The following is a 20310-nucleotide window of genomic DNA, read 5'->3' as shown; positions in this document are numbered from 1 at the left end:
CTTTGGTTTTCTTATATAACATCATCTTTTGATGATATCATATTTATTTTAGTCTTCTGTCCAATGCTAGAGGCCAGGGCTCAGAGGAGCTACTACACTGTAAGTAAAGGCTTTTTACAATATTTCAAAAATCTGTAATTAGCAATCTCTATCAAAATGGTAAATGTGCCTACCCTAGGACCTGTACTTGCATTTCCAGGTGTCTAATATTTGGAGGTAGCAACAAAGATGTGAAGAGATGTGCACTCAGTACTGCTTGGAAATAGTCTCCATTAATAAGGAATGCATCAATACATTTTGTGTCATCTGTAGAAGAGAATAACATCGATACCATTGCCTGCTAAAAAGGAGATAAAACCTAATACACTAACTTGGGAAAAGGTCTATGTTTATATAGTTAAGTGCTAAAACAGGAAATATTATGTATATGCACCCGTCTGTCTGTCTATATACCTGCTATATATTTTTATCAATATATATGAAAAAGTCTGGAAGGATATGCATGGGGCTGTGTGTGTGTGTATGTGTATATGTGTGTATCTATATCTATATCTATATCTATATCTATATCTATATCTTACATTATATATAATATAGCTATTCCAGAAGGGCAAACTTGGAATAGTTATAGGAAATCTTTTACTTATATTTTAAATATGCCCCTGCCCAAAAAAGAAGAAACATAAGGGGGGATAAAGAGTAATTTTTCTTTTTTAAAAGTGCTTTCTTTTACCTTTTCTAATTTATGAAAAATTTCAAACATACAAAATATTTACTATAATGAACACCTGTGTAGCCACAACATATGTACAACAATTATTAACAAGCTTATTTTCTATTTTAAACAATTCCCTCAATAAACATGTGTTTGTTTTGTAATTAACAACAAGAATTATTTGAGGAATGGGTTATCAGAAGACTTGGAAAATTTTTTTTTACACACAAAAAGAACTTTCCTCCCAACCTAGGCTAATGGACACAGTTCACTTCTGTTGAACATGTAACTCATCTGTCAACTCATCTTAGTGCATGCCCAGCTACTGCTGCCCACAGAGATGTATGAGGATTAATAGAGGTTTATTTTAAAACCATGTTTTAATAAGTGAGTATTTTCCCTTCCTTTGAAGAGCTTAAAAACTTGTAAAACTTGATTAGAAGTTAAGTCTAGCAAATTCTACAACATATCCTCTCTCATTTTCTCATTTTATTCCATTTTCCATTTGAGGTGATAAGTCTAACCTCAGCTAAATGATACCTCCTTATACACTTAGGACTCAATTTTGTAGGTCATGGGTGATACAAACAATGGTATTTGAATTTCATGTTTCATATTAGTTCTTATTGACCCAGTATACCAATAAATGATCAATTATTGCAAACTATATATTTTTTAATAGATTGGGTAGTTTAGGTTCTAAGTACAACTGAGTTGAATATTGCCAACTCTAACAGACAGTATTCTTGTTAATAAACATATTCATGGGAAACACCTACAAGCCAAGGTACCACCTGCTCTCAGGAAGATGTTAGTTTTCCTCACCCTGTTCAGATGCTTGAATACAATATTTCACTAATGCAGGGACTAGATTGTCATCCAAAATTTGGAAAGTGTCCCACAGCCTTGCAAAGATGGTTCTACTGAAAACAACAAGTTTCTCTGCCTTTACTTTGTGCCTTAGTGGAGAGACAGTGGACAGGAATTTGACCAGCGATAGGTATGTCTGTGGTACTGCAGTGAAGGATACATTTCTTTGAAGTATTTAAATTTTCAGAATACTGTATTTATGTGAAATCTGGAATGCATTTTTAATACCTTTGGAGTATGGGTAGAATTAAGCGGAAAACGTCTGTCTCCTTATATTCTAGGCTCTTCAACAAGAATAAATACTTAAAAAGTAAATAGTTTTTTCATTCTTGAGATATTTTTTAAAGGAAAGTAGAATTTATAGAATTAGTGAACTAGGTGATGTGCTTCCTTTACTTTCTGAAATACCTACTGAATTTCAAATGGAAATCTTTGTTTAATATTTTATCTTCCTCCGCAGATCCATTGGAAGTGGAAATGAACTTGCTATCATGAACAAGTTCAGGAGCTAAGGGTTGATATATGAATCACAGGTTTTTTATTTCGTTGAAAGTCATTTGTTTGGAGTGAAAATGTGGGTGGTTAATTCCCTGCTTATGCGTACCATTAATAAGAATTGTCAGACTTTATGTTTGCGGATAAACGATTTTAGTTCCAAAGCTATGATGTATATAAAAGCACATTTCAGATAGTGAAAGGGTTTAAAATCCAAAAATTAAGGAGCTAATATCATTTGCTGTGCCAACACCTACTAAAGGAGTCATTTTATTGCATCATCCAGGAAAGCTCTTGATTATTTGTGAACAAGAGGAGAGGAAAAAGTACAAAAGTGTTATTTGATCAACAACCCTACCTATTATCCTATTGGCAAGTAATTAAGACGATTTGCAGCCATCGCTTGAATCTGTACTGGCTGGAGCAAATGGTCACATTTTTTTGAATTTCACATTAATAGCTGAGTCTATATTCTTTGTCAACTGGTGAAATTTCCAGAACAGCAGGCCACATCATCAAATTTGGGAGGCAAATAGACTGTTTCAACAAATCAAGCTCAAGTAGATTGCTTACCGGAGCTAAAAGGCACAACGTAGTGCTTCTTCAGTGAGCAGATGTGCTAGGACCTTAGGACAATTTCTCCTGTTCTATTCTCTTCCACTATTAAATCTCCTTTCTCCCTCTTTATTCATTTTGCTCACTTTATTCCATTACCCATTTGATGTAATAAGCCTAACTTTCTATAAACGATACCTTCTATAAACTTAGGCCTGCATTTCAATTTTGTAAAGCTATTGATGACATAAGCAATGTCCTTTCAACTGCAACATTTATTCTCCTTTCCATGCACTTCTGTGAAATTTAATAGACTCTCTCTTAAATGGATCTAATATTCCCACATTTACTGGGAAAATTAGTTTCTTTATAAACTTTTTAATTTGACCATATTTGCAAAACTGCCCATAAAAGTGAGAAGTACTTATAGATGGAGGTCTCTTGCTTGAAGTCATTTCTATTCCCTTCCTTGTTTGTACTTGCCTGCACTCTGCTAATAATCCTTTCTACACAGTTCCCATCCATGCTTCCTATTTATGCCTGGAAGCATACTCTGCTGGTGCTAGAATAGATGAGGGAGAGAACTCCCACTGGTTCTTTTCTTCTGGGGCTATCTTTGACTTTCCATTCACCCTATACTACGCTTCTGTCTCTGCTAGAAAACCAAGGTTGTTTCCACTATAGATCACACTTCATATAAAAGCCAGAGGAGACAGGGGCAGGGCTGAGCAGCAAGGTACTGATTAACAATCATTTTCTCCATTTCCACAATGCGCTGCTCTTGTAAAGAAATCCTATAGCACGTCATCTCTGTGGCTTTTAGGTCTTCTATACATTGGTTTGGCCAAATTGAAAAGTACATGAATTCCTGGGTCTATTATTAAGAAGTTGCCTATAGCCTAAAGAAGTCAGTACACTACTATTTCAGAAAATGAACTGAGAAGGTTTACTGTAGAAGCTCAATTCATATCCAGTTGCCTTAATGGGGTAGCTAGATAGAGACTGAACGGGGAGCATCTATGAGACTACAACGGTCCCAGAGAACTGCATAGGTTTGTTCAATCATCATCACATGTGCGTAGTCCACATTTATCAGCCTTTTAAAAAAATACATACAGGAAATTTTTGGCTAAATGAACATTTTCTTCTACCTTTATGCTGTTGGAGGTATATCTTTGCTATTAAAAAACTGATTTTTAAAAAGTCTAACCTCCTTTGAGATAAAACTTTAAAAATGACCCACATTTATGATGATGATTTGTATAGCCATTTGAAAATGCCAGACACTTCTTTCAACTGAAGTGTTACTAGTTACCATGATACGTCTACATGTAAAAGAGAAAATACGCCAAATACAATAAGTTCTATTCTATTCAAAGTAATTCACTGCAAATGTGTAGTTTAACAAATTTGTAGTGTATCCTACTGTGAGTTAGGACATCCATTCGACACATTTGCCGACAATCTGGCTAACAATAACACAACCAAATTTAAATCAGACTTCTTAGATCAGCTCTTTACTTTCTTAATTATCCTTAGGTATTATGACAGTGCCACTTAGTTTTATGTTTTTAGATCCCTTTACCATTTATTATTTTCCATTCATTTGGTATAAATAAAATTTACTTGAAAGAAAGCAAAATAGAGCTAGCCTCAATTAATAATATTGTACAAAATGCCCCTCAGCAGGAATGACAGGTTTGCTCTGTTGAAGCACTTAATGTTCTTTAAGAAACAAGTGTATTTTTCTTATTCTCAATCATGTTATGTGTCTCCCCCATAAGAAACCTAAATTGGCCAGTTACATGCTATATAGGTGATATTTGAAAAGAAACTAATTTTTGCCTCACTGTGTTTCTCTTCCTCTTCCCTCCCCGCCTTCTTCAGTGAAACACAGACGCAAATTAATAGGGAAATACAAAATAAATCTCTTCTTTCCCAATGTAATGAATAATGCAACATCCATCCATTCATTCATTCACTTTATGAGAAACTGAATTCTTGCCAGATAGGTGTCCTTAAAAATAACAAACTTGTTAAACCCCCCCAAATGGTAGATATTCTTGCAAGACTATAGTTTTTCCAAAACTTAAAGATGAATTATATGTTTTCTCTTGTCTACTCCACCTCAGATTTGCAAAAAGAACTTTTTTTCCTTTCGAGACTTATTTATGGTGAATCTCCATAATATTACAATTAAAAAGCAGGATACACAAAATTGTTCTAAAGTGATGTATTTATCTCTCAAAGCAATATCAGCTGGCCAAAAAAACTCAGTAAATACTCTATTATGGACAAGATGAGTCCTGCCTCTTACCTGGTGTTTGAAAATTAAGGCGCCTCAGTTCTACTGGGTCTGTTGGATGGTGTGAAGGGACCTCCTTACTGTTGGGTATGCTGCTCTTTCTAGAGTCAGACTCTGCTCTCTTCCTATGGGGAGAAAATAAAAATGTAAGAATAAAATAAAAAAACAATAGAAACATTTAAAAAGCAGAGAGTCATGCAGCTCCCTCTCCCTCCCAACTTTCTGTTTTAAACCATTTGACAGGCCAGCTTTGTGACCTTGTTCAGGATGCTTTTCCTCTCTTGGTCTAGACTGTTTCCTCAAGTCTAAAATTTTTATTTAAGTGAATGATCTCAAAGTCTGCTCTAGAATTAAATTCTTCATTGTTTCTGCCTTTAGGCTTTAAGGGGGTGTTGGAGAGAGAAGCTTGAGTCCTTGTTCAGCAAATCTCCTTTATCCACTGGTTCAATTTGTGAGGAACAGGGCAAAGTACTCCTAACAACCAATACTAATAGAGTACCAATAGCCATGAATGTGGTTACCATAGAGAAAACCTCTGAAACTACTGAGTCTCAAGCTGAAGAGCTAAATCCTTACCCTTTTCTTCCTCTTTCCAAGATTGTATGACTGATGGCTACAAAGAGGACCTGCATTGGATTTTCCCATAAGGCAGACCAATACAGTGTGTTCTAAGGTTCCAAGTTAGCCTAACACCTGGAAGGAGAATTAGCATGACTCAAGACCAACATCCCCTTTCTCTCTCAAATAAAAAAAAAAATAGTGTTGGCTGTTTATGGTGTTAAGCTGTGATTAATATTTCATTAATGAAAGTCAATCACAGAAAGATCAGAGAAAAAGTAATTTCACCTACTGTGTCTCACTCTTTCAATGATTATTCATGGCAAAGGAACTGTTAATAGTGCCTTGTTATAAGTAATTCTTCACACAATTCATTTCATCTTTGTTTTAATTACTATCTACTAGTTTTATTAAATACCTTTGTTTAGGGTGTGATAATGTAATATTAATGGATGTCTATGCAAGAAAGGTCAGGGTTTTTTTTCCATAAGATTTCTTATTCATTTTTTTCGAACCCTCCAAACACAGAGTGCTACCTATTTTCTTTAAGGCTAAATTAGATTAAAAACCGAAGAAATGGAGGTGTTTTCAAGCAGTGCTTTATTCCGTATTTGTTATTCAAATACTGATTCCAAGGATCTCCGGGCTGCAGTCATAATCCCAGCATCTCACCCCTGTTCAAAACAAAGACATTCTTCTTTGGGGAGAGGGGCACAGCAGTGTTGAGGAACACTCCCTTCTCTTTCTGATATGACTGTAGCACAGTTCATTAGCGTTGCTGTGGCAATGGGATCTCATTCAGGGCCACCCAGGTCGTTCCATGGTTAGCCAGAGGGCTCCTGTTAAATAGCCTTTCTTTCCATCTCTGCTCATCTGTATAAAATAAAACTAACCAGGGGATGAAGGGAAGATTGATGCAAAGGGAAAGCACGCTTGATTTGCTCAAGAGCAATGCCTTTGGCAAAACCGTGTTGATGGAATGAATTTTCCTAGGTGAGTCCTGTTGGACACCTTCCCCTCTCAGAACCTTGAATTAACCTGTCTCAGGATTTCCTGTTTCTACCTAATGGTGTCAGGTATAGCCTGAGGACAGACTGTACTGCCAAGCTATACTACCAATCAGAGGGGAGCAGTGAATCTGAGGCGTGCCAAAGGTACAGGCTGTTCCAGTTGTATGGAGTGGAAAATGAGAAGGGAAGGAAAATAAGAGCTGAGGGCTGGCAAGAAAGATGTGAGAAGAAAGAGAAAGAGTGGCTCCGAAGACCATGTGAAAGAAGGACATGTGACCAGTTTCAGAGTAGAAATGTCCTTGTGTTTAGGTTGTGGGTATTCCCTCACAGAGATTCATTTTACCACCAAAGACACAGAATCTAAACAGGCTAATGAAATGCCACCAACTGCTAGTCAGACAGTCCCCTGTATGACAAACACATGCTTGGTCTTCTCACTTCAGGGAACCCCAAAGGCCTTTCTTAGGTTTGTTGTTTGTTTGTTTTTCCCCCCACGAGTCGGCACAGATACATTTCTTTACTGATGTGCCAGACCTAATGATTCAAACCTGGATTTTTATCCCTTCTCAAAGTGTCTCCACTGTCATTCTTGCAGGATTATGGAACCAGATGTAGAAATTTCTGGGCAAGGAAACTAGGTCACTCCTGCAGGTACTGTGGGACATACTCCTTATCTTCTTTTTCACTGAGGCCAGGCTGAGTGATGCTGAGACAAAGGGTCAGAAAAGAATACTCTCTAAAGAAATTTAGTCTGTTTCTCTGTTGCCAGGAAAGGTGCATATCACATATTGTTGCCTAGATGAATCTCAAAACCCAGAGCTGGGGACTAAAATTGCAATTTATACTTTTGATGAAGTGGGGTGGGGTGTGGGGCACCCTGACATTTAATAACTAACTTCTTCCTCACTTTATCTGTTCAAATAAATGACCTCCAAGATCTCAGATTTCAAAAATCCTAACCATCTCAGAAAACCAGCTGCTAAAATTTTGTTTTGCTTAGTTAAGTTCTGGTGATCACAACATGGGTAATTCTGGCTGCCCACACTTTTGACACATTATTTTTAAACATAAATGTGCTAAAATGGTTGTTTTCCAACAGAAAGGATTTCTAAGAAATGTTTGCGGGATGAAGAGTTTGGTCATCATTGGTAATAATGGTAAAGAGCTTCAAAAATAGAATTACTGCCATACAGTATTAAATGGCATATGATGGTTTAAATCAGTCCCAACATGAATGGATGTAGTCACACATTTTCCCTAAGTTTTCAGAGGTCTCATTATTCTCATTTTCAATTAGAAAAAAGCAAAGAATAGTGACTCCAAAATGATCTGAGTTTTGCCTTGGTATTTTATTTTTTTCTATTAAGATTATAAAGTCCTACTGTAAGTTTACTTCCTGCAGAGAGAAATATCTACCATGTGTTGGAGTTATATGGGTGAAAAGGAAAAGCAAGGTCACATGACATTTCAGATATTATGGGAACTGCTAGGAGTATAAACATGTGTGGTGGTTTGGTATGTGGATCCGGTATAACAAAAATGCTACTCTGTGGTCTCAGGGGCTTTTTATTTTCATTTATTCTCACCTGGCTCTCATCTAGGGATAAAGTGGGAGGGAATCTACTTACAGAGCAAAGGTATTCAGACATATGGGCCAAGGCTCTTGGAAGACAGATATATTTATCTGAAATCCCTACAATTAATATTCAAAGAAGTCAGTTCACACACTGATTCTGATGCCTTTAAAAATGCAACCCACTCTGCCACTATTGCTGTGTATCTTCTTGGGGAAGGCAACTATCATACTTCTCAATTTCTTCATGTATGAAAGAGAGGAAGAAAGTTAGGAGATGATGTCTAGGTTAAATGTTGTAACTTTTTAGAAATTGAAATGTTTTATTTATTTATATATTCTATAAAGAATAAAGTTATTGAAGGAAATTTCTAGTCCTTTCATGTATACATTAGATGTATGCTTTTGTAAAGTTACCCACATAGGACTTAGATCATTCCAAAGCATAATACATAAAGTATCATTTAATTAAGAATATTATAAACTCACTTTTAGTACCTTGAATATTCAATAAATGTTTAATTAGTGGTTCTGAAAAAAAAGAGAGCCAACTCTCTCATCTTAATGGAACCAGAAGGCAGTGATAATGTTATAAAATGTGGACAGTATTAAATGGAAAGGTAGATCTCTGAGTATATTAAGTGGGTTCAAAGTGTTTTGTGTTTCAACTAAAAAAAACAAAACAAAAAACAACCTACTTGCATGTGTTTTTAGCTGGATTAATGACAACTAGTTATATATATATATATATATATATATATATATATATATATATATATATATATATATATATATAAAGACAACCGATAGAAGTACTAAGTTTTCTATCAATGAAAGTAGCTTGCTGACCAGTGTTAAGTGATTTTAGGGAAAATAATACAGCCATGATTCTCAAACTTCAGCATGCATTCAAATCACCTGGGAGGGCTTCCTAAACTGCAGAATGCTACACCCACACCCAGATTTTCTGATTCATTAACTCTGGGGTAGGGAGTCCAAGAATTTCTATTTCTCTCAAGTTCCCAGGTGATGCTGATGCTTCTGCTGTTGGTCCAGGGAACAAGTATCGGGAATTACTGGGATACAGCATTGGGAGGAAGGCAATTGAGATGAGCACTGAGACCCTTTTCTTCGTTTAAGTTTTATCAGAAATTTGTATCTATCGATATAAATATGAATATATAGATAGATACACATATATAGATATATAGATGTAAGTTAGAAAGGTAGGTTAGATTGGACCAGTCATATAATAATCACACAGATAGCTAGTCTACCATTATGTATTATTATTATTATTACTACTACTACTACTATTGCTGCTGCTGCTATTATTAGTTGATTCTGGAAAACACAGAAAATAATTTGGAATCATATAAGAGTTTTCACAAAGGCATGGCCACCAATATTTGCAGGATATGAAAATCCCAGTAGTGTTCCTGTATCAGGAGGTGACGTCAGATCAAACTTAAAAATTGGTCTTGAGTAAAAACAAACAAAACAAAACAAACGTCTTATGGGACACCTCACATTTCTGTTCTGTAGACACATTAACACATACAAATGCTCATTAAAACAAAATTCAGACTGGTTTCATTACCTTCTAAATTTGGAAGATTTGTTAATTCTTTTTATATAAACAAACTAATTTATTTCCCCAGAATCATTTTAATACCAATCGTTTTAATATTTTATAAATCTAGGCTTTGTCCATCTTCCACTTGCCATGTAATACCTTTTATATCCAACCTCCACCCTCACCCCCTCAATACTTCCAAAGGCTACTGGTACCTATTACTGAGCATTAAAGGGGTTTGTTCTCTATTCCTCACCTGTCAGGTTTACTGCTCCATTTTAATGCAGCAAAAAAGAAAAAGAAAGGCTAAATGTTAGTTGGCCAGTGGTAACAAGAGTAACTATGACAACCAAGATTTAAGAAACACTGCTCACAAGCAGGGACACATTAACTGACACACATTAGGAAATGACAGTGTATCAAAACTTTAAAGGCCTGTAATTATGAATTAAATCGAGGACATGAGGGTACATAACTAACTAAAGCATTTTTTGTGCATATGTTAATGTCACATTCACTCTTATCCATCAACCTACATAATATTGCCACAATTATTTCCCAGAAAGTGTTTGATGGTAGAGATATAATATGCTTTTTACAATACATGACATGAGGAAACTACTAATGTACTTAATGGGAATATGACATAATTCCATATAAGAAATTTGTTCATCTAAAACTAAATCTTCAGTTAAGAGGTATGTTATTCATTTAACGATATAAAATATCTGCAAATTGTGTTGAACTGCACAAAAATGTGCACAATGGTATAATACACTAGGAGGTAATAAAGTGGCAAAAATGATTTCTTCAAACTCCTTTTGACAAGTAAGGTTATCATAAATCTTTTTTCCAATAAAAGATCAAATACATTTTCAGTTTTGGAAAAAGTAATACTCATCATTATAAATCTACAGAGCATGACCCATCTATATTGCTGGGCTAATCCTGGAAGCCTTTTATTACCAGCCATTGACATGACAGATATTTTCCTAGTCAAAGAGTGCTGCTATCTGTGAAACACATCTAGCTTGTGCTCATGTGATAATATGTGGACTGTCTAGATAACTATGTTCCTTATGCAGAGAGTATAACTTTCACCTGAAAAAAATTAATCTAAATATTCCCCATGGTGAGGTGAATTGCAAAGTATTTGGTGAGTTCTCAAATCCCAAATAGGGATACTAAGTCTGCCTTAATGCCAATGAAATATATACTCGAGTCGCTAAAGAATCTGGCTTTAAGATAATCCGGTCTATCTCCTTTCGAAAATACAAAACCCACATTTAAATTTACAAACACACACATACAAAGAGAATAACAAAAGTGATACTAAACATACTGGTTAATTCTTTGTATTCCTAATTTTAAAATGATTTATCTAGTGCCCCAGGTTTTAAAAATCATACATATATGTTTCTAACTTTCTCATTTTTTTTTTAAGTAGGTTTCATGACCAGGATGGAGAACAACACGGGGCTTGAACTCATGACCGTGAGAATGAAACTTGAGCCGAGATTAAGTTGGACACTTAACTGACAGAGCCACGTAGGCACCACTAGCTTGCTCATTTTTAATCAGAGATCTTTAGTGAGTCAGTTGTAGGAGAATCCATTTCTTTGGATGGAAGAGAACTACTTAGTGAATTATTAGTTTTGTATATTAAAAGGTTGAGTATTCTGATGAACAAATTCATAGTGTGTGATTCACTCCTTCCACAAAAATGTCTGACACACCACACACGTGGGTATATATTTGGTGCAAGTATGTAAGTTTGAAGGCTTTGGGAACTTATACATTTAAATTATAGGCTAAGAGTTTTATTACAGCTCTTACCAGTCAACATGAAGGTGATATTGTATGATGGAGTAAACAAGTGGAGGGGATAGACTTTGGAGTTTGTTAATGCTATTCGATTGGTATAAATTTGATTACTCAATATCCCTCTGTGCCATGCAGTCTACTAAGCATTAAGGGATAACAGTGAGGAAATGACAGAGTTCTTGACATACAGTTTAGTGGGGCCAAGAAAGACAAGGATATGAGCAAGTCCAGTAATGTGTGGTTCTGTGACAATGATAACCAGAAAGTGCTTTGAAGAGTATAGACAAGGGACCACCCCTAGGGCAGCCTGAACTGTTAGAGAGAACAGGGCAAGAGGGAGGCACCCAGAAAGGCTTTTTATTTAGTAGATGGCATCTTAGATTACTTCTAAGGGATGTTTTACAGTTAGCCAGGTCAAGAAGAGAGGCCGGCGAGTCAGAGGAAAGGTGTTTCAGGTATATGGAAGGGTCTATTCAAAGGCTAGAAGGCAGAATCAATCAGCATTGTCCAGTGTGGTTGGGCATGTCAGCATACTTCTCTGTAGCATCTCAAAACATCCTGATCTATATTTCTTTCTTTGATGACATCTTGGAAATATATGTAAAGTTGATACAAAAAGAGAAGACTAATGAGTCACAGTCCACAGAGAGTGGCTAATGTTGGAACTGGGGGAAAAGCTTCAAAATCTGAAGTCTGTGTTTTAGTCCCATCTACCCCATGGCTTTCACACATGAACATCTGCAGGTGGGGATGGGAATTATTTACTCTGTCCACAATGCCTATTTAGGTTAAACTATTACTATTTAAGGATGTTAATTTTGTTTAGATAGTGTCTTAGATCCTTCCAACCTCCTAATCCATATTTTCTTTTCTTCCATAGTACATAATAAATACTTTTCATCCATCTTGAAATGTTTTTCCATATAGTCAGGCTTACATTTTATTTTCAAATATCTTCTATATAAATAATTCCTGGACCATTCTAGAACTAATGACTAAAAAGCCGTACACATGGACAAGTGTACAGGGTAGATGGAAATCTAAGTGTTCATTTGCTTTATGGAGTTTTTTCTTTTCTTTTTTTGTAGGGTGGATGGATGAAGAACAACCAGGAATCATACTTAAAAAACAAATGCACACTGGAGGCAGAAATGTTATAGCAATAATTCTATTACTTGGATTTTTATGTTGTCAGATTACAGAACATTATTATTAAAAAGATTCAGTCATTTAGTCTACCCACTTACTTTATAAACAAGGAAACTGAGGCCCAGAGTGTTAGCATGTCTTTCTACCCCAATTAGCTACCTAGTCACAGAGCTAGGACTCAGGTTCCCTGATTCCTGGTTTTCTGATTACTATTCTTCTAATCCTTGCTACCATTTAATCACTGTAATTCATATTTTGAAAGCTTGAATATATCACATATAGAGAATAAAACTTAAAAAAATCATAGGACAAGAGAATTCATCACACTAAAGACCTACTAAATATATTTTAATTTTCTTATGGTTCAGCAGGTATTTTAGGGTCCTTACAAGCCTCAGTTGATGCTGTTTTTCCATTGATTATCAATGTATTATAGGTTTAAAAATTACTAGATTAAAACTAGAGTCAAATAAACACAATGTCAGATAAAAGAGTGCACTAGTTCCACATCAATATACTTAATAGGAATAAGTCTCAGTCTCTTCACACAGATCTATAAAATATGCTTCTTTAAATGAAGAAAACATCCATAGCTCTAGACCTACTCCTAAGGCAAGTAGTTTTCTAAGCAGGTGTGTGTGATAAGTGGGACTATCAAGATAATGTGAGTCAATAATATTTAATAATAATAATGATAATAATAATGATGATGATATTCAATTCTGAGTCATTACAGATGATCTATGTATAAACTGAAAAGCACCTAAAAAGAGGGGTGAAGTATTTATTATATAATTAACTTTGCTCAGAATCCAAGCTATAAAAGACACTATTCATTGCCTACAGAAGATTTCCTCTTGAACTGCCTCATGATAATCAAGAAGGACATTGTTGGGTCTACTTGAATTTCAAGTCAGGAATGTTCTTTACTGCTGAAGCAAGCATTTCTATTTCAGAAATGCTTCATGGGCCTTCAGATGGTTGGCTAAATATACTTAGCATTCGAGGATGTGTGCATTTCCCAACAATTGCATTAGACGATGCTTACATATGCACACACTAAAATGCAACTCTATTTTAACAGAGTCATAAAATCTTTAAATGTGATGCCTCTTTTTGCAGGATTACAAAAAATATATAACCAAGTTGAATTTTTCCCCAAGCACATGCACATGAGGCAAGGAAAACTTAATTATAAATGTTTAAAAATTATCAAGGTTATAATCCTATTTCTTCACTTTTACATAACTCACAAATGCCTTACACATCTCTGTTAAGTGACATGACTTAATGATAGCCAGATATAGCCGAATGAAACACAACTTAAAAAAATACAGCAAGCATTTTTTTTTCATTTTGAATAATCACAAAATGGCATGTGCCATGGTCTAGAAATGAAACCATCAGCAAGCACTTTCTGATCTGACTCCCACAGTAGGATTTGGCCACCTAAATAAATATCACAGAAAACAATGATAATTCTATTTTTAGTCTTTTATTATTATTTTCTCTTCAGGTCGTAAGTGCAGCACATGAAGAGCACAGGGTACCAGTTCCTGATCGAATCCACTCAGGACTTGCTATTGTCCTGGGGCATGTGGGCACTTTGAGCTTCCTGCTCTTACTCCTTACACAAGACAGAGGCAACCAAATGCACACTGATACAATATGGATTGGGATGGGAAGACTGAAACTATCATCTAAGAGTTTGGCTTTCAATTACTTGCTTTTTCAGCCATCTTATAGTATGGATAACGGAGTGATGGCAGTGATCAGGGAAAAAAGAATAATGATGGATACTTTTTTCCTTCTTCCTAAGTCTAAAATAGGATAGGCAATTTAATGGGTTATGGTTATGAACTCTCTTTGTCTTTTCTTTTCAACCCTCTCTTTACACTGAAATAAAATGGAATACAGCCTGATAAGAGAAAGTTTTGCAAAGGACAAGTGTCTTAAAGGATATTTTTTTAAGTTGAGAAGGAGTTATTTAAAAGCAGCAGCAGCAGCAGCAGCAGAAGAAGAAGAAGAAGAAGAAGAAGAAGAAGAAGAAGAAGAAGAAGAAGAAAGAAGAAGAAAGAAGAAGGAGGAGGAGAAGACTATTCCAGGTACATAAGAAGAAGATGCTTAACAAAAGAATACAGGTAGAAATAATTAATATAAACCCAGTTAAGGGAGCTAGAAAAATAGGAAAAAGAGATAATGGAAATAAGATTATCAGATTAAGCATGTCAGCAAGAATCAAAATGAAGATATTCTCATCTGATTTTGAAAGTCAAGGTTATTAGAGGAGAGAGGGCGGGAGGCTATGTCATAGTAGAGGGAAGAGATCATCTTCATAGTAGCATTCTAAAAGATGGCACACTACAAAGAAAACATAGATTGAAGTTTCATAAAAATAAAATTTGGATTGGAAGAAAATAAAAAGTGATATTAAGGGAGATAATTCAGATTTAGTCATTCTAATGTGTTTAAGAGAATAATTATAATGTTAATTTTATAATTTTATATATTTTAATATTGTATAGTTTTTAAGTCAGAAAGGATTTAGGGAAAGAATTACTAATGTATTCTTTCCAACTGACTAAGACTAGGGGGAAGGAATCTAGCTTACTATACAGGAGGCAGAAATGTAATTGAAAAGGGTGGAAGATCAGAAAACATGGGGTAGATGTGGATTATTTGCATTGTAATTGCAGTCAAAGACACTAAATTGGATCAAAACTTGGGAGTATAAAGGCCGAGTTTGTAGTTTAGTTTTTTAAAGGAAAATGGTACCTTATATCCCTTCTTGGACACAAATAGAATTCACTATTGGAATAAAGGTTATAGAAAGAGAAAGAAAAAAATTCATTCTCTTCCACATATTCCCTTCCTTTATCTTCAGATTTTAGCTACTTTCACTGTTTTGAGAAATAGCTACAGGACAAAATCTTAGCTCATGCACTCACTAGACATATGGAATGGGCATAAATGTGCAAATTTGTAATAGTATTTCTAAAACCATGTTGAAATTGAGCAATTAATCATCTAATGCTATCATATGCAAGCTTGGAATTATCTGCTTGTGAATTTACTCATGTCTTGCAAAGTGCCACTCAAAGAGCTCCTAATGCATAAAGTAGCTCATAAGACCAAAGCTAGGATCTATGAATGCTGGGCAAGAAAGTCTATACCACACTTGAATGGGATTTGAAACAGCACAATCTTTACATTTCATTCTAATCTAATGGAAACATATTCCAACGATTATGGGGGCTTCACTGAAGTATTTCATTAATAGCAACCACATAATGACCATAGAAGGATTACCAAGATTGCAATAGAAATATTGGGCAAACCTACCTTTTATAAAGAAGGATAGCTATGACAATGCAGATGATAAAGACCACTGCAAGGACAGGACCTACAACCCAGATCAAGCCTTCTTCTTCATCTGTGATTGGCTGTGGATCCAGATCCATTGATACAACGGGGTCGGAGTAGGGACTGGTTGCATACATCTTCTGAGGAAGAACAGAGTCTATGTTACTTATAAACTAAAGGCTTTCTAGTGCGTATCTATAGCATTAGAAGAAGCCAGGACTTAGTGGATGCGATGTTAAGTATATGAAACAATGTCAGTGAAAAAGGAGGGGAGGGAAAGGGATGAGAGAAGAGGTGGAAGAAAGGGGAGGAGGGAGGAAAAAGTAAAGAGGTCTTGCAATGTAAATTTCCTTGTAGAGTGAAATATTTTCTAATAAAATCATTTTTGATAGTATAAATTACTCTGCAGACACATTTTCATCGGGATCTATATATGACATATTAAATGATCTTATGAAGTATAAAGTAAAACAGTTAACCATTTACAAAATATTCAGTGAGAATTTACATTGTGCCAAGGTGTTATGTATCGTGTGGAAATCAACAGAAATATTATAGTTCCAGCCCTAAAGACATTACCAGCCAGTTAAGGAGACCAAATTTAAACAGTAAACATTTATAGGGAAGATGTCAGTATTTAGGGAGGGGGAAATGGAGACACATAGGTCAAAGGGTACAACTTCAGTTATAAGAAGTTCTGAGGATCTAATGTACTGCATGGTGACTATAGTCAATAATACAGTATTATATACTTAGAAGTTGCTGAGAGTAGATCTTAAGTATTTTTTAGCACATGCACACAGACACACACACGCAAAGAGCTAACTATGTGAGCAGATGGATATGCTAATTATCTTGATCTTGGTAACCATTCCACAATGTATATTGTACATTAAATCATCATGTTGTACACTTTAAATATATAATTATATTGGTTAAGTTTCCCTAAATGAAGTTGGGAAAAAATACATAGTTACTTGGTGAAGGGATGGACTGACTACTATGAATTCTGTTTTTATAACATCCTATATTGCTCTGTCTCATTTCAGGCTCTCTTAGCCCAGTACTGTCTGCCCTCCCCATGTAAGGTCTGAACTTTACCTTTTCCAATAGAGACCAATCCACATCCATGGGCTGCCCCACCGCTCCTCCCACTAGCTTCTTATCTCTTCTCACTCCAACACTACCACTGATTCTGTTTTCTCATTTGCTAAATCAAATTGTCATTATTCAGTCCCTTCCAGACATCTTTTCCAGATTTGCCATAGTTGACTGAGCCTTATTTAAAATTCCTCCACTGGTTCTCGTACTTCTGTACTGAACTGGTCCCATTCTAATCTTGCCCACTGATCATGACCACCTCTGAATCCATCCTGTGCCAGGATTCTTAAGTTTTATTTTCTGCTAGTCATTTTCTCCCTTCTCTGGCAAGGTCATCCTTACTTTTAACTACTAACTTCTATGCAGATTGCTTCCTGATTAATGTTTCTAAACTCAGAAACTCTGCTAAGTCCCAGACCTTCATTTCCAATTATTGTTAGAGATTCCTACATCTATACCTGCAAATTAAGAATTGCATGTGCTATTTCCCTGCTTGCTAGATATATCCTCCTTCCAACTTGCTAATTTTTCTCATTTCTCAATACCTAGGAATAAAAAACTACTGATGTTATTTTGCCAATGACCCTAAGGCCAATCTACCCTCTTTCCAGTCTCGTGGGTACCACTTTTCTTCAGGACCTCATTCATGCCCACCCAAACCATACCAAGAATTTCTTTCTTCCTCTAACAGTCTCTACTGCTGCTAGAGTTATTATCCTAAACTGTGGCTGTAAAATCTTCAGGAGGCTCTCTGGTGATTTCTAAATAAACACTAACCTTCCTAGCATGGATCTTAAGGGCCTCCAAGATTTTATTTTAAGCTTCTGTATCACATACTACATTTTCCATCATAGTGAGCTTCTTGCTACTGTTCCCTAAATGCTCTGCTCTTTCTCTTTAACCCTCTCACAAGTTCCACAACATTTAGCTCCTGTAATCTCACTGATCTCCAAGGCCCCACTTAAATACTGCCTCCAGTGAAGCTACCGCTCCTTAACTGGAAATAATCAGTCATTTCTCAAAATACAGGTAAAAACAATTTTTTAAAATTTCAGGTAGTCCTTTATTACTTTTTTAATGGTATCCATTAAACTCTATTTTCCTATTTTATCTGTGCATATACCTTACTCTCTTTAACGAAACTGTAAACTCCAGGAAGGTAGGGATTCACACACCGTTTGTGCCTGTACACTTAAAGCAGCTAGCACAGAGCTTTGCACTCGATGAGTTCCCAACAAAGCTCTGTCAAATAAAAGAAAATGTCCATTTTTTCAAATGGCTGATCTTATCAAGACATGAGAGAATATTCTCATTTCTCCATGATTAGGAAATATATCTATTTTTTTCATCTGCATTTAAAGAATTAATTTAGGGCATATATTCTGAATTTAAGTGCAGAAAGCTTAGTGGTCACTCTGGAGGGCATACGCCCCACTAAATGTTTGTATTCTATTCTTCTTTCCCACTTTCCCCACTGTAGTTAGGAAAGAGACTGACTACATTTCCAGATTTTCTAATGTGTCAAAAGATAAAAATTCAGTACATTTCCAACCTTCTCAGAAGCAGCTAAAAAAAAAAAAGATATGTACAGTGTAAGGACTTGGCAAAGACGCTAAATATCCAAGAAACATGATTCTTTATATAATTGTTTGTTTTGGTTTGTACTTTCCCCTTTCCATCTTGTAGGTCACACTCAAACTGTTTGGCAGACAAAAGTAAACAAAAGTCTGTGATTTGAAATTCTTTACCAGGGGCCTTTGAGATAATAATCTTGGTCAGCCAAGATACAAATCTAGGTAGAGGTTTTCCCAAAGCACACAGATTTCCAACCCAAATCAGGAAAGAGAGATATGTGAAAATGAAAAGAAAACAAAACAAAACTGTAAAATGATACTAGCCTCATGAAAATTAAAACTTGTTCAATGTGTAGGGGTAATAGTCTTTGGTCATTCTAAACCAGTACTCTGATACTCTTAAGATGAGGCAATAATGGACTAGGGAGATCTCACTTCTTGGGGGGGGGGTGGGTATTTTCTCTATGAAAATTATCAGCCTACCCTGGGAGTGGTTAGGTGTTGTAATTATTTATAAAAATTGGAGGCTTGCAAAATGATGGTATCACTGCCACCACTGTATTAGTTTGGACACAAGTCTTTTCTATAAAGTAGATACTGGTCTGAAAACATACAACACATAAAGAGCATTGTTGAGAAAGATGATGGAGAAAAGGGGTGATTCAGATAATTTATTGAGAAAAAGTCCTAATCACATAATTAATGAACCAGTGAAATGACATACTAACGGACGGGGAGACTCTTCATCACTGGTAATGCATTTAAACACTGGAAACGTCTGGGAGAATTCAAACCAGAGTAGAGTCTCTGACAGTGTTGCCATCAGCCTGCATGGTCTGCTGAGGCTTCTCTTCTTTGCTGAATTCTCTGATCTACCTCAATGGTCTGAATGTGGTTTCTGAAACATCTTAGAGCTATGTAAAGAAAATTACTTCACATATCTAAAAGTCATTAAAAACAAGAAAGAAAAAGATGATTTCTAACATTCTATTCCCTTGATGTTCTGCCTTAAAACCTTCAACTAAAAAGAGAAAGCATATCCGTGCATTAAAATTCCAGGGAGCCCGTCACTTTGTTTTCAAATGACATCCTGTGCACAAAGGTAAACCAGGCAGAAAGGCTGCCTTTGTGTTTTGATTTTCCACGAGGGAATTCCTTTAGTCATTTGAAGAGAAGCCCCACTGTATGTGCTAACACCTGAGGTGAAGAAATCTTTGATACATCTCAGGCTTCCTCTATAGGGGAAGTGACTGGCTCAACTGAGCTGCCACGCCTGTCAGTTTTAGGTCCCTATTAGAAAGATACAGTTAGAGAATGTATATTAAATGTTAATGTGAACTGCCACTTCAAAACCCACCCCCCCTTTACAGCTACAATTTCTCCTCCTTGCTCTCTTTTTTTTAACATTCACAGCAACTGAAGCATAAAACGACATAAGAGCAAGATGAATTACATAAAAGAAGACAACTCATTATTTAGAGTACCTTAGGAATTCTCTGTTTTATTGAATTATTTTGTAACATTCTTAGCTTTTCACTGATAAAGTCATTGGTAAATTGCTATAATTAAAGGAGCTGGCTGTGCTTGCCTTTTTCCTAGACAGACCTTCCCTGTGAATTGGGTAGAGATTGTGGGCTCACTG

The 20310-nt window shown here is 35.7% G+C and overlaps 1 protein-coding gene across 15 annotated transcripts in view; it reads right to left on the bottom strand.

The window, feature by feature from the left end:
* The window catches only part of PTPRD (protein tyrosine phosphatase receptor type D), a 2182843-nt gene that overhangs the window by 114176 nt on the left and 2048357 nt on the right, over window positions 1-20310 (bottom strand). For 11 of the 15 annotated variants that reach the window (XM_087869643.1, XM_045780711.2, XM_087869649.1 and 8 more), the window contains 2 exons: window positions 15973-16133; window positions 4953-5065 (listed from right to left, as the gene is read on the bottom strand). In XM_087869643.1, coding sequence (XP_087725769.1) covers window positions 4953-5065; window positions 15973-16133 — 274 coding nt within the window. The remainder of the gene's footprint in view (window positions 1-4952; window positions 5066-15972; window positions 16134-20310) is intronic. The other 4 variants (XM_087869647.1, XM_087869650.1, XM_045780723.2 and 1 more) reach the window with 1 other exon arrangement.

This window comes from Ursus americanus, chromosome 18 (genome assembly GCF_024610735.1).
Source record: "Ursus americanus isolate L20-20 chromosome 18, mUrsAme1.1.p, whole genome shotgun sequence".
Classification (NCBI taxonomy): domain Eukaryota; kingdom Metazoa; phylum Chordata; class Mammalia; order Carnivora; family Ursidae; genus Ursus; species Ursus americanus.
Note: the sequence above shows the minus strand (reverse complement) of the source record. Positions and strands in the feature narration are given on the sequence as shown.